This window comes from Oryctolagus cuniculus, chromosome 6 (assembly GCF_051225735.1).
Source record: "Oryctolagus cuniculus isolate XC-2025 breed Fujian yellow rabbit chromosome 6, ASM5122573v1, whole genome shotgun sequence".
In the NCBI taxonomy this organism is placed as follows: domain Eukaryota; kingdom Metazoa; phylum Chordata; class Mammalia; order Lagomorpha; family Leporidae; genus Oryctolagus; species Oryctolagus cuniculus.
Window position 1 is genome coordinate 723854 of NC_142872.1, and position 13618 is coordinate 737471.

The following is a 13618-nucleotide window of genomic DNA, read 5'->3' on the forward strand; positions in this document are numbered from 1 at the left end:
GCATGTGTGTGTGATGGCTTGTTTGTACTTCAGTCAAGGAAAAAGAGGCCTGCTCTCTCTTCTAATGGCTTCTTCACCTCAAGCAGCCCCACTCGAGGGCTCTGGGTTCCTGGCATTTACAGGAGTCTGAGTCTCCACTTTGTCACTCAACCCTCATCCTCAGCACACGTCCCAGGATGCACCTCTGTCCTGGTATTCTTGGTTTCTGCTCCCAATCTTGGACTGCGTTGCCGGGAGACTCATTCTGATCGAACGCTTCAGAGCCCAGGGGTCCCTGCTCGCAGCTCATGAAGCCCCAGGCATAACCGCATCCCCACCGCCTCAGCACCTCGTGTGTAGAAGTCTCCCCATGTGCTCTGCGACCCTCTGCTCCCCGGGATGGGTGGCCACTGGGGAGGACACAGGCAGAGGCAGTCGCTTTAGCATTAAGTTCAAAGAATGGGGGTGGTCCCCTCAGGAGCCCAAAGAGCTGTGCCCTCACTCACAGGGCTGGAACCATGGCAGCCACAGCTGCGCTCCCCATGGTGCCTGTGAAGAGGGTTCAGCAGGGCAGGCCCTTGCAGGCCTCAAGCCAGTGCTGAACCCCAGTGAAGGAACCCTTGATCTGCTCACAGGGACCCTGGCTTCTCCAGTTTCCCACACAGGAGCTACCCCCTGTTGTTGCATCAAAGAAAGGAATGCCCCAAGGCTGCTCCTCCTCTGTGGGTCTGTAAGACTGGGGCTGCCTCTCTCCCTCCCAGGCCGGGTCTCACCCTGAAGCCCCCTAGGCATGCAGCTGGATGGCATCCCTCTGCCCACCGAGGTTCTGTGGCCCAAGGGAGAGCTTGGCTCCAGGACTGGGTCACCGTGTCCTTCCTGCATGGCCCTCTGTGCTTGGTGACTGTGTAAGGTGGCCCTTGTCCCTAGGGGGACTGAGTTTCGGTATCAGTAAGATCAGCCCTCGGGGCTGGCGCTGTGGCACGGGTTAGGCCTCCACCTGCAGGGCTGGCATACCATGTGGGCACCTGTTCGAATGGAAGATGGCCCAGGTGCTTGGGCCCCTGCATCCACTGGATCTGGAGGAGGCTCCCGACTTCAGATCGGCTCAGCTCCGGCTATTGAGGCCACTTGGGAAGTGGATGGGGGACCTCTCTCCTTGTCTCCCTCATTCTGTCTATAATTCTCTCAAATAAATAAATAAATCTAAAAAAAAAAAAAAAGAGATCAACCCTTCGCTGATGACTAGAGCGTCCATTCAAAACACTGTCCCAAACAGGAATGCCTACATGGACCACACTGTCAGCAAAAAGATAAGCTCTTTGTGAACCACTGAAAGACCAAGGGCTTCGTTACGCTGAGCAGCCAGTCCTGACTCAATTCATGGCAAGAGCAGCAGAGACCAGCCAAAGAGGTGGCTCGATCGTCCAAGAAACGCAGCCTCAAGGAACCCCCCAGACTCATGGTTCTTGTCTTCTGCCTGAGAGGGGACGTCTGCTGGCTTGAACAGGCTGGAGCATCCAGAACACACGTAGTCCACCTGGGCTCTAAGCCAGGGAGTGGCAGAGGGCTTCTCTTAGCCAGGCCCTTCCGCCGAGACTGAGGGACACCCGATGTGGGAACAGCATGTGGTTTGACCGCTTTTGCTGGTTTCTCCAGAGCAGAGACGGCAGCTCTGTGATGGTACCAGGTCCCACGCCCAGCTCCTCTTTGTTTTCCAGCCACAGAGCAGCTGATCTGGGTGGTGTGGTGGTCCTTGCAGTCTTCTGTCTGTCCCCCTGGGAGTCAGCTCCTCTTTCCTGGGAGGAGGGTGCTGGACTGAGGGCCGCTGACCATTCCTGGCATGCCAGGAAGGTTGAGTGGGTGCCAGTCTCTCTTCTAAGCACTTGACCAGGATCAACTCAGGTGAGCTCAGAAAAGTCCAATGACCACTTTACAGATGGGGCAACTGAGGCACCAAGAGGCCAGCGACCCAGCCCAGCTGGGAGAGTTGAACCCAGTTTCCTAGAAAGAAGCAGGCTGCCCAGTTTACTGGCTGCATACGTTTAGAATGCAGTAACATTTTTTTAATAGCTTGTATTTGTTTTTCATTTACGTGATAATTATCACAAACTCTGTGGCTTAAAGCAACACAGATGTGCCACTTCAGGGTCCTGGAGGCCGCCGACGCGGATCACAGGGTGGCTTCTTGGAGCTCCAACGCCAGAGCTTTCGGGGTGCTCTGGGCCGGGCCACGTGCTGCTGGCCAGGAGTGGCTGCGGCCGACTGTATCGCTAGGGCGCGAGCTCTCAGTGCACAGTGGGGTGGCCACGGGAGCTGGCCAGACCTCGGCTCTGGGATGTGCGCAGCAATGGAACGGACCGGCGGCCGTACCATGTATGGACAGCCACCGCGGAAGGCACAGGTGCCCGCCGAGCAGCCCCGGAGCAGAGCGCGCTGTGTGGGCTCGTGCAGTTACAGTGGGTCAGGAGCTGGAGCTGGAGCTCTGGCACCGGTAGAAAGACTCGGGCACGCTGTGGTGTCGGTGTTACCAGTCCATATGGACTGGGCCAGTGTAGCTACCTAAGCGGATCTACAGTCTGGTGTGTGTGGGTCGGCGCATGCTGGGGCCGGGAGAAGGGGCAGCTCCCTTCCTGAAGCTGCTCCTGGGCGCAGGAGGGTGGCTGCGTCTCCCTCGCTAGGGTTCCCTGGCAGGAGTGGCTGTTGGTGAGCATATTAGTCTGCTTTTTTATAGCCAAGAGCAGAATACCACAGACTGGGTAAGTTTTAATGCAGAGGTTTATGGTGGCTCAGAGATCCTGAGACCCCAGGACGAAGGGCTGTATTTGGTCCCAAGGTTCATGACCTGGTGAGAGATGGGGAGCACAAGTGACCAGCAGCTGGTGTGTCCTCTGTGGTCTCTCTGTTCTTACAAAGCCACCAGGATTCAGTCACTCCTGATGACCTCGGCGAATCCAACTCATGTTCCAGAGGCCACCCTCTGTTTCCACCCTCCTGCTGCCTCACAATGTGGATTAAACTTCGGCCCATGAAACTCTGGGGCCCTCATTCACATCATATCCAAGCCCAAGCAGTCATCTGGCAGCAAAAGGTGCTGGTGCCTGCTGCTGGAGACCCTACGGTCCCCAGCACATGGGTGATGCCAAAGCCCCCATATTCCTTTCTTGTTTCTAGCCATCTCCTGGCATCTCAGGCAGGCTGAACCCACCAGTGGCCTTTTCTTTGTAGATATTCTCTATTTTTTCCTCCTTTGCATTTCTGAATGGGCCTCTGGGAGTCATTATGATTAGTGGATAGCAGTCTACATTTGGTTTTATGTGAGGGCAAAGAAGGTTGTTCTATTCTGCCATCTTGTGGACATCTCTCTCCTGATGAGACTTTAAAATGAAATTCATCCAAACTAAGTTACTTAATTCTTGTGTCTACTTGGCATTATTATTATTTTTTTGTTTTTAAGGATGTTTATTTATTTGGAAGGTAGAGTTACAGAGAGGCAGAGGCAGAGAGAGAGAGAGAGAGGTGTTCAATCTGCTTGTTCACTCCCCAGATGGCCACAACAGCCAGAGCTGTGCCAATCTGAAGTCAGGAGCCAGGAGCTTCTTCCAGGTTTCCCACATGGGTACAGGGGCCCAAGGACATGGGCCATGTTCTACTGCTTTCCCAGACCATAGCAGAGAACTGGATTGGAAGTGGAGCAGCCAGGACTCGAACTGGTGCCCAAATGGGATGACGGCACTGCAAGGAGCGGCTTTACCCACTACACAACAGCGCCAGCCCCTATTATTTTTCTTCAATATTTATTGAGTCAGAGTTCCCATACATCAGTTAACTCCCTAAATGGAGGGTTGGGCAAGCCAGAGCCAGGAGCAAGGAATCTGATGCTGGTCTCTCATGAGGTTGGCAGGAATCTGCATACTTGAGCCACCATCTGCTGCCTTCTGGGATGTGTGTTAGCAGGAAGCTGGAATTAGGAGCCAGAGCTGGGTATAGAATCAAGGAACTCAGATGCAGGATATGGGTATACTAACTGGTGGCTTACCTGCTTGCTAGGTCAAAGGACTACCCCATCCATTTAGTAACATAATGAAACAGCTATTGCAAATTTTGAAAACCCATGTGTAACTTTAACAATATCAGCAAAGTGTTTTAATGTTTGTATTGCCACCTTACATATATTATTTATTATAATAAAAATCTTCTGGAGCTGGCCTTGTGGTGTATTGGGTAAAACCATGACCTGCAATGCTGTCATCCCAATATGGGTGCTGGTTCATGTACCCACTGCTCTACTTCCAATCCACTTCCTGCTAATGGCCTGGGAAAAGCAGTGGAAGATGGCCCAAATGCTTGGGCCCCTGTACCCATGTGGGAGACCCGGAAGAAACTCTTGTCTTCTGGCTTTGGCTTGGCCCAGCCCTAACTGTTGCAGCCATTTGGGGCGTGAACCAGCTGATAGAAGATCTCTCTTTCTCTCTGTGTATATCTCTCCCTCTTTCTCTGTAACTCTGCCTTTCAAATAAATAAATAAATCTTTAAAAATAGTGGCTGAAAATTAGACTACCCTGGGAGCGAGGAATTAAAATAAAAGCAAGCAAAGGCCAAAAACAAAGGGTGGTGGCGGTAGGACCAGCCTACACCCAGATCAACTGATTCCAAATTTCTGGCAGAGGGCCTGTGATGAGGATGCTAGTTTCAGGCTCTCTGATGATTCTAATGAGCAGCCAGGGGGTGATAACCAGAGAATACCGCTTTCAGACCATGGAGCAAAAGGAACTGCTTTCTACCTCAGAGCAAGCCTTTGCTCAGCACAAGTCCTCTGTGTGCTCCCAGGGGTAGCACCTTCCACGGCTCACAGAAAGACACATCCAGTCAGGCCCATCTAGGAGTATTTACCAATACTCACGGACTACCCACTGCCATCCACCTCAGCTACTGCCCCTTGGCTTCTGCCCACTTCCCCATCTCCATGTCTCAAGTCATACAACTCCTGCTGCCATGTAGTGCAGGTCTTCTCAAGGTCATCCAAAGTCTCAACTTTTCCCCAAATCCATATCCTCCTATCTTGTGTCCAAAGCAATGACCCTTGGCTACTTGAGCAGCATCCTACTGTTCTTGTTGGTGCTTCATGTGTTGCTCTCTAAGCATTTTACCTGCATATGTCCTCAGTTTCTGAAGGCAAGGGCCCAGTACTGACTGATTTTCACCCTGACTGACTTTGTGTGAGGCTGGGTACACAGCTAGATCTTGCTGAGTTAATGCATGCACAACAGATACACCTATGGAGAAGTTAACAGTCATTAACAATCTACGAGTATAAACAAACAATGCAAGTTTAATTCACAAATGCAGGTGGCTGGGCCCTTGCAGGAGCTCAGTGAAGCAGCTTCCCCAGGAAGAGAACAAGGAAGATGGGAGCTGCTGGTCTGCCTCTGGCCCCATTTTTGATGGCTGATTTGCAATTCCTAGTCCCATTAGTAACTGGAAAACCCACATAAGAAGTTATCATCTCTTTGCATAGTTCTGCTCGTATGCACTTCTTCACTTTAATAGTCATGTTGCTAATACCTGTAAGAAACCATACATGAGACTTCCACTCTCTTCTTCCCTCCTTATCCTTTGCCTTTACCCAGACTGGTATGGATTAAAATATAAATGAGAGCACACTCCTGTGTGAGTGGCAAGAGTGACCTGGTTATCTCTAGCAGGGACATGAGTTGGAATGGTATTCTCCAAACACTGGGCCTCAAAATCCTCACACCCTCTCACAGCTCCTCACAGTGAATCAGATAGTGGGGGTATTTTCTAAGCTTTATGTAGATGAATGCATTTCCAGCTCCCGCCATCAGTTGGCAACCCAGCCTCTGTTTTCTAATCTTCTCTAATTCTAGGTCTGAGTTATCATTTAAGAATACCAATGGCCACGAAGAAGGCCTAGTTCAGACTGTGTTTCCTTTCTACACCATCTTTCCCACGGCTGGGACTCTGCTGTTGATGCTTTCACCTCACCTCTATTGTTGTTTTAAAGCAAAGACTTGGTGTTGGGCAAATTGTGCAAAGTACAAACATGAGGATGCAAGAGGCAAATAACATGGCTGGGCACAGCAGTTACCTCCCAGTGAGGAACTTGAGGAAGGCGGAGCTCCCTCAGAAGGAAGCAGAAGGAAGTGGAAACAACCCAACCCTCACGGAACTTTGCCCACTGCACTTCAAGCTATCCCATGCTACCAGTTTTCATTCACTTCTCATTTATATCTTCAGTTAATTTAGAACTTTGTACCAGGTTTTCTTAAGTGAGCATAGTGAAGCGTTCTCCTTTGATTCCTTTGAAGAAAGCTTAAGTTCAATCATCCCCTGTCTCCAAACATTTTACGCTGAAAATGAAAATAATCCAGAGGCAGGAAAACACAAATTGCCTATGTCTTAAAAACAAACAAAAACTACTCAAAGTTTGCCGAAGATGAAGGCTAAGCAGTATGTTGAACTAACTCCCTCAAAACTATGGAGCCCATCAATAAATCCATGTATAAAGCCATAAGTCAATTACTGTGAGAAAGCAATTGGCCATATTTTCAAAGTCAGGATACTGCTGTGTCCTCATTTCTAAGCTATTTGTACAAAAGCTGGTTTCCCCTCAACTTTGCTGTGTGCCCCGTAAGGTTGTGACAGTGTCACACGCTCAGCGTCTACAAAATAGCGCCTCCTAGAAAAGTACCTGTGTTTATGATGCCCAAGAATTCAAAACAGTTTATTTGATCTGCTGCACACCATTTGAATTCTACATGACATTTTCTTCCCTGTACTGCAATACAAGTTGGGCATTTAAAACCACTGGAACTGAATTCATCAACATCCTTCTCCTCTAGGTCACGCATCTGAATCTCCCAGGAGACTGTTAGGAAAACAAAAGACAGAAAACTGAATGGCTTTTGCCGCGGGCAGGCAAACGTTCCCACCCTCTCAGAACAACTCCAGAACCAGAGCTACCCCGCCATCCTCCCCCGTTCCCGACCCCTGCACTCACAGGAACCAGGAGCTGGCGGGAATGTGGGCCGCGCACGCCGATGCCGGCTGCACGTGGGAGCGAGGGGCGGGAAGACCCCGGTCTCTCACCTGCCAGCAGGGGCCCGAGGGCCAGGCTGCAGGCCAGCAGGAGGCGGGGCGCAATGGCGACGGGGCGCATGGCCGCGCGGTCCCGACGCTCTGTGGACAGAAGCTGCTCGGCTCAGCGCGGCCGTGCGAGGGCGCGAGGCGCCGGCCCTTCGCTGTCCCCACGCGTGCTCCTCGCGAAAGACTGCTCCCACCTGTGCCGGGGAACCTCCGCCCACCGGCTCCTTTCCACAGGGCGTGAGGTGCAGGCCACGCCGGAGCCAGCAGAGCGAGCGGCCGCCCCGTCTGGTGCCACGGCTCCGCCAACCCAAACCCGCCAACCTGCCCAGAGACACTGCGCATGCGCAAATCGTGGGGGCGGGCCTCGCGGCTGGCTAGCTAGCTCCCATTGGCCGTCACTTCCGGCTCTTCCTGCTCTCTCGGAGCCTGGGCCAATGAAGTTCCGGCGGCTACAGGCCCACGTGACGGAAGAACCTGAAGGGCTGTTTCCTGAGCTGTGAGAGCTGGGCGGGCTCGCAGGCCTTCGAAGCCCTGGCTCGCGGGCGCCGTTCCCCTCCGCCCTCGTGAGGCCGGCCTGTTCCCTGCCCGCCCTTAGCGCCTGAGGAGAGGGTGCCTGGGAAGTCCGGTGCTGGCCTCTCAGGGGTCAGTGCGCGCAGCGCGGCTGTGGGCCGCGGAGGAGCTCGTCAGGCCCACCCGGCCGGCCTGCTCAGCTGGTCCGCAGCCGCGCGGTGCCTGGGACAGACGCGTGTCGCCCGCGGGCGTCGAAGCCGGCAGGACCCCCGTGGACGGGAGTGCAGGAGTGTAGGAAGCCTTCCTGTTCCCATGGCTGCTGTGAGGCCTCGCTTCTCCGGCAGTTGTGGAAACCGTGCTCCTTTGTGGGAGCACCCTGAGTATCTATGGAAAGGTAAGTGGGAGCGGAGCGTGCGATATATTTATAGAGCAGTGTAATCGGCCCGTAAGCGGAGGGAGCTCTCGTCACAGCCTCCGCCATGGCCGAACGTGAGGACGTGATGCTGATGCCGTCAGTCAGTGACGAACACCGACGCTGCAGGATTAGACTTGCGGAGGGAGCTAAAGAAGTCGAACGTTCAAAAAACTAGGATGGCAGCTGCCAGGGGCTGGAAGGGGAGGAGACGAAGAGGAGTTGAATTCGATGGGTGCAGTTTCAGTTTTGCAAAATGAAAAACTTTTAGAACTGTATAACACACCTAGCAAGTAGAACCAGCAGTGCTCTAAACATCCTGCAGCGCATAAGACAGCCCCTTCCCAACCGCAAGAAAGAATTACCTGGCCCAGTGTGAAGAAGGCCCACCCTGAGAAACCCTCTGTTTGCCCGGTCAACTCAAGACCACTGAGGACAAAGCTGTAGGCTGATACAGTGATGTTTCTTGGTTCGAGGAACTGTGGGGGCACCTCCCTAAAGACTTAGGACAGCATAATAATGTGACTGTATAGCGAGTGTGTGCAGACAGCCTCTGTTTGTCTCTTTAACCATCACCTTTACTCAAATGCACAGTAGAGCCCATGGCAGGGAGGGGAAACATGCAGTGAGCGCAGCTGAAAGCGGTCCAGGAGAGTAGAGTTAAATGGCGGCACATTTCTAAAAGGTTAGGTGGTAGATGCTTCAGTCTTGGGGAAGGTTTTGGTAGTTGTTCAGGGATTTTTTTTTTTTTAGCCTTTTCTGAGTCTTCCCCATATACCCCCCATCCCCTCATTTTCTTCTTAGGAAGAAGTATCTTCTGTGCCTGAAGTTTGCAGTTCAGTGGTTTCTGGAGTTCAGCTTCCTGCATCTTTAGATCTTGGCATTCCCCATCTGTAAGAGAGCTAGGATTCCCCATGTTTCTTCTTTTCTTCTTCTTCTTTTTTTTAAAGTTTTCTGTTTTGTTTCTATTTTTTTTTAAAAGACATTTATTTATTTGAAAGTCAGAGTTACACAGAGAGAGGAGAGGTGGGGGGAGGGGTGTCTTCCATCTGCTGGTTCACTCCCCAGATGGCTGCAATGGCTGGAGCTGCACCGATCCAAAGCCAGAATCCAGGAGCTTCTTCTGGGTCTCCCACGTGGGTACAGGGGCCCAAGGACTTGAGCCATCTTCCACTGTATTCCCAGGCCACGGCAGAGAACTGGATTGGAAGTGGAGTAGTCGGGTCTCGAACCGGTGGTCATATGGGATGCCGGTGCTTCAGGCTAGGGCGTTAACCCACTGTGCCACAATGCTGGACCGCTACTGTTTTTCCTACTTTGTATGTGATGTTTTCTGTGTGTTCTTCAATTTATGCTGATTTCGCTACAGTCTGTATGGACTGAGATTCATCATTTAAAGCTTTGTACCAAACCTCTTTCGTAATCAAAATAATTAATATTTGGCTGTATATTTCTACTCTCACCTAATGTCAAGCTGGAATGGTCCTCAGAGACGGGTAAGACGCTCAGCATCCTGTACCAACCTAAGACAGGGCTCTAGGCCAAGCTGCCAGAGTTACCAATGACAGGTAAGGACAGAGATGACTGAGGGCAACCTAAGACAGAGGCCATTCTCAAATAAAAAAAGGGGAGATGTAGGCAGCCCGTAAACAAGTCATAGACAAGTCAAGGTCAATCTTGGCTTGTGGAATTCCTGGGATGAGACAGGCACATACTCCCATGTTGAAGGAGAATGATCAAAAAAGAACACTCTGCTAAAATTAACTATGCTATGACTGTGCTGTAGAAAGCCCGATAAGTTGCTTGCATGTGTTGTTAACGTCTGTGTTGCCTTGAGCTGTAGCTAGTTGTGTATAAAATATCACTGAGACTAGAATGAACGACCCTTGATCAGCTTTGTTGTCTTGGCTCCATTCTCTGCGCCCTTGTCCCTCTTTTCATTCCCACTCCCTCCTTCAGGTTCCGTTCGACTGGTGCAGCTGGCCCGCACAGTTAGGGATATCTTAAGGTTGTTGAAATTGATTATGGTATCTCTTTTTGGCATCTGCTTTGTGTCACTTAAGCCTTGGAGAAGTAAAAGCATGGCCTATTTTGGAGGTCCGAGGCTGCGTTCAGGGACTATCCATTCCTCCTCCCTTCTTTTTCCTCTTTCATACCCACCTAACATTCCTTCCTCTCCTTCATGTTTTCTTTTCTTTGATATTGGTTGAGACACTGCAGTGTGTCCATGCAATATCAGGCACTGTGGAATACAGTAAACTGAGAAACATAGACTCCCTGCTCTCATGAGGCTTACTGTACCATGAGAATATAGATTTAATTGAGGGACTGAGGGCTAGGAAGGAACTGGGAACATGTGGAAAGGAATCTGCTTTTGTTTGGATGTCAGATATGGCTGCCTTGTGGGGACAATACCTGAGCTTAGAAAGGGAGGATGTGTAGTACTTAAGCACAGAGGAGTGAGCAGTATCCCAGACAGAGGATCAGCTCTCGTAATGACCTGGAAGCAGGAAGGAACAGGGGAGAGAGCTATGGAGGAGTGAGATGAGGACAAGGAGGCTGAGCTCTGCTGGACTTTGTAGACAACGGAAAATATGATATGAAATAATGTAGTTGTTCTTTAATGACTAATGTATTTTTACTATGTGTGAAATGCAAGCACAAAACTACTTGCCCTCATGGAGCTTACTTTGTCATAGGGGAAGGTGGGCAGGAAGTAATTAAAGAATATGTTAGCTGATGATATATGTGAAGAGCCATGCTAAAGGGATTTATTTATTTTTCCAAAGAAACCTTTTATTTAAGAAACACAAACTTTATGCATTTCATAAGTACAACTTTAGGAATATAGTGATTCTTCCCATCCACCCACATTCCCACCCCTCCTCTTCTTCCCTTTCCCATTCCCAGTCCCATTCTCCACTAAGATTTATTTTCAATTGACTTTACACATAGAAGACCAACTCTATGCTAAGAAAAGGGTTCAACAATTTTCACCGGAAAAAAGAAAAAATGCTCCGCAACAGTGGAGACAAGAGCTGTTCAAAGTCACTGCATCTTGAAGTTAATTCCACTTTTTTTTTAGAAACTTAATTAATTTTAAAGAAGCACCAAGAATGATAACATCTTTTATAAGCACAGACATAACTATAACTTATGAGACATCAGCGTTTCCTCCACTTAATACATTAAAAGAAAGTAAGTCCTTGAGAACAAGTTTTACCATTAAGGAAGCACCTAGGGAAACAAGCAATGGAGTTGGACACTTAGGCATAACTAAAACTTATGAGACAAAGAATATCTTCCACTTAATACACTGAAATGAAATAAAGCTTTGAGAACAAGTTTTACTGTTAATTCTCAAATAAAACTCTTTGAGGACACAGATCCTGCATGGGAAGTTAGTGCACAGTGACTCCTATTGTTAATTTAGCAATTACCACTCCTATGTATGATGTCAGTGATCACCCGAGGCTCTTGACATGAGCTGCCTAGGCTATGGAAGTCTTTTGAATCCACAAACTGTTAGTGTTTAGACAAGGCCATAAGCAAAGTGGAAGTTCTCTCCTCCCTTTAGAGAAAAGTACCTCCTTCTTTGATGACCATTTCTTTCCTCTGGGGTCTCACTCAGCGAGGTCCTTCATGTAGGACAGTTTTTGCCATAGTGTCTTGGCTTTCCATGCCTAAAATGCTCTCGTGGGCTTTTCAGCCAGACCAGAATGACTAAAGTGCTGATTCTGAGGTGAGGTCAGAATATTATTAGCTGGCGATATATGGTAAGAGCTATGCTAAAGGGATTTAGTGAAGGTTAAGGAGTAGGGTTGGTACATGCATTTAGATTTGTATTTAGAGATCCTTTTGGTTACTTCTTGGAAAATAAGCTGTGTATGTGTATGTGGGGGGTGAGGAAAGAAAAGAGGCAGGAAGATCTGTTTGGAAATTACCACATCATCCCAGTGTAAGGAATGACTATTTAGAAATTCTTGCATCATTTAGATAAGGAATATTTGGATCATGGTGTTAGTGGCAGTGGTTTTTTTTTTTTTTTTTTTTTTTTTTTTTTTTTTGACAGGCAGAGTGGATATATAGAGAGAGACAGAGAGAAAGGTCTTCCTTTTCTGTTGGTTCACCCCCCAATGGCCGCTACGGCCAGCATGTTGTGGCCGGCACACCACGCTGATCCGAGGCCAGGAGCCAGGTGCTTCTCCTGGTCTCCCATGCGGGTGCAGGGCCCAAGGACTTGGGCCATCCTCCACTGCACTCCCAGGCCACAGCACAGAGTTGGGCTGGAAGAGGGGCAACTGGGAAAGAATCTGGTGCCCCGACTGGGACTAGAACCCAGGGTGCTGGCACCGCAGGTGGTGCTGGCCTGGTAGTGTTCTGGAGGAGTGTACCCTGTGGAAAGAAAGGTATTTGCATGGATACGACTTGGCGAGGGTTCAGCTATGGGAGGTGATGGAGACCTGTTGACTTTGTAGGACATTGACTTGGTTACCAGCTCTAGGCTTGAGTTTGAAGGTGAGGTTAGGACTTTGATTCCTGGCATGATGGATTTGAAATACTTTTGAGAGATCCAGTAGGCACACTGATGTAGTGTTGGGCACATGGTGAAAAGTTTGGAGGAGACATCTGGCTGGTCTCTCTGCATGGCTGACTTTGGTGTCAGAAGTGAACTGAAGCCATGGACTTGAATGGGATAGACCAGAGAGAATGTGGGCTGAGAAGAGAAGTGTCTAGCAGAGAAATGGGAAGACCTTCATCACTTAGTAGGAAAAAGTAGACCAGTGGTAAGATTAAAACCAGGAACATGGTGTCACTGCCAACGAGAGAAGATTTTCAAAAGGGGTAAGCTAAAAACATAACTGATACTGTTAGGATTATTTAAGAAAATATTCTTTGAAATCATCTCTTCATTCAACAAATGTTTATTAGTTAGATTTCATGTCCCAGCCATGCTTCTCAGAGCCCAGAATACAGCATTTACAAAGCAAAGCCTTGGCCCTCCTGAACAGAGTATTATAATGGAGAAAATAAATGATAAATCTATAAATGGGATTGGAGGAAACTGGATGGGGTTGGAATGCTGTCTTGGACAGGGTAATCAGTATGGTCACACTTGAGTGGTTCCTAAATGAAGTGAAGGAGAAAGCCCCCAGGCCTAGTGTCTCTGTGTTGAAGGACCCTGAAATTGCAATGTGTTTAGGAATGTTGAGCAACAGTAGCTCATTCATGGCATGACTGGAGGAGAGTGAAGAAGGAGAGGGTGCTAGGAAAGAAGATTGGGGAAGTGATCAGGGATAAAGGGCTTTTAGGGCCCTTTGGATTTTACTGTGTTGAGAAGGGAAGCTGTTGTGCATCCATTGTACCAAAATTATGAGCTACACTGCAGTGCTCAAGGGAGGGCTGAAGCTGAACTCAACTGGAGTTTCTTGATGGAGAGGAGTAAGGGTGGATTCAGGTCTTTGGGATAACTCTGAGGAAGGAGCAGGATGGTGACTGAAGGGAGGCAGGGCTACCGCTTTTACTTCTCTGCACGTGGACATGGGGCTTGGCTTCTTGTTCAGGTCGGAAATCCTAGAACAGGATTCTGGAGTCACGGAGGATCTTCTGTCT

At 49.4% G+C, this 13618-nt stretch overlaps 2 protein-coding genes across 7 annotated transcripts in view; one reads left to right on the forward strand and one right to left on the reverse strand.

Moving 5' to 3' along the window:
* Positions 1–5287: 5287 nt before the first annotated feature.
* On the reverse strand, positions 5288–7538 carry LOC149125876 (uncharacterized). 4 transcript variants are annotated; one of them, XM_089334701.1, is made up of 4 exons: positions 7278–7537; positions 7087–7176; positions 6689–6865; positions 5288–5541 (listed from the first exon to the last, which is right to left on the reverse strand). In XM_089334701.1, the coding sequence occupies exons 1-4, from the start codon at positions 7423–7425 to the stop codon at positions 5348–5350; spliced, it is 609 nt and encodes a 202-aa protein (XP_089190827.1). In that variant the 5' UTR covers positions 7426–7537; the 3' UTR covers positions 5288–5347. The 4 variants fall into 4 exon arrangements, 2 of the variants coding, with proteins under 2 accessions (XP_089190827.1, XP_089190828.1); XM_089334702.1 differs by lacking the exon at positions 7087–7176 and having other exon boundaries at positions 7278–7538; XR_016234989.1 differs by lacking the exon at positions 5288–5541 and having other exon boundaries at positions 6731–6865; positions 6998–7176; positions 7278–7313.
* Positions 7539–7580: 42 nt separating this feature from the next.
* Positions 7581–13618, forward strand: part of LOC100342421 (olfactory receptor 2T27) — a 30905-nt gene continuing 24867 nt past the window's right edge. For all 3 annotated transcript variants that reach the window (XR_011389403.2, XM_089334698.1, XM_070075746.2), the window contains exon 1: positions 7581–7987. Coding sequence is in view for 1 of the 3 variants with exons in the window: in XM_089334698.1 (XP_089190824.1) it covers positions 7980–7987 (8 nt within the window). In the remaining 2 variants the exon portion in view is untranslated. The remainder of the gene's footprint in view (positions 7988–13618) is intronic.

Coding starts and splice junctions, on each gene's coding strand:
- LOC149125876 (XM_089334701.1), bottom strand. CDS start 7,425: ATGCGCAGTGTCTCTGGGCAGGTTGGCGGGTTTGGGTTGGCGGAGCCG. Junction 7,177..7,277: donor GCGGAGGTTCCCCGGCACAG/GTGGGAGCAGTC, acceptor TTCTGTCCACAG/AGCGTCGGGACCGCGCGGCC. Junction 6,866..7,086: donor CCTCGGGCCCCTGCTGGCAG/GTGAGAGACCGG, acceptor TTTTCCTAACAG/TCTCCTGGGAGATTCAGATG.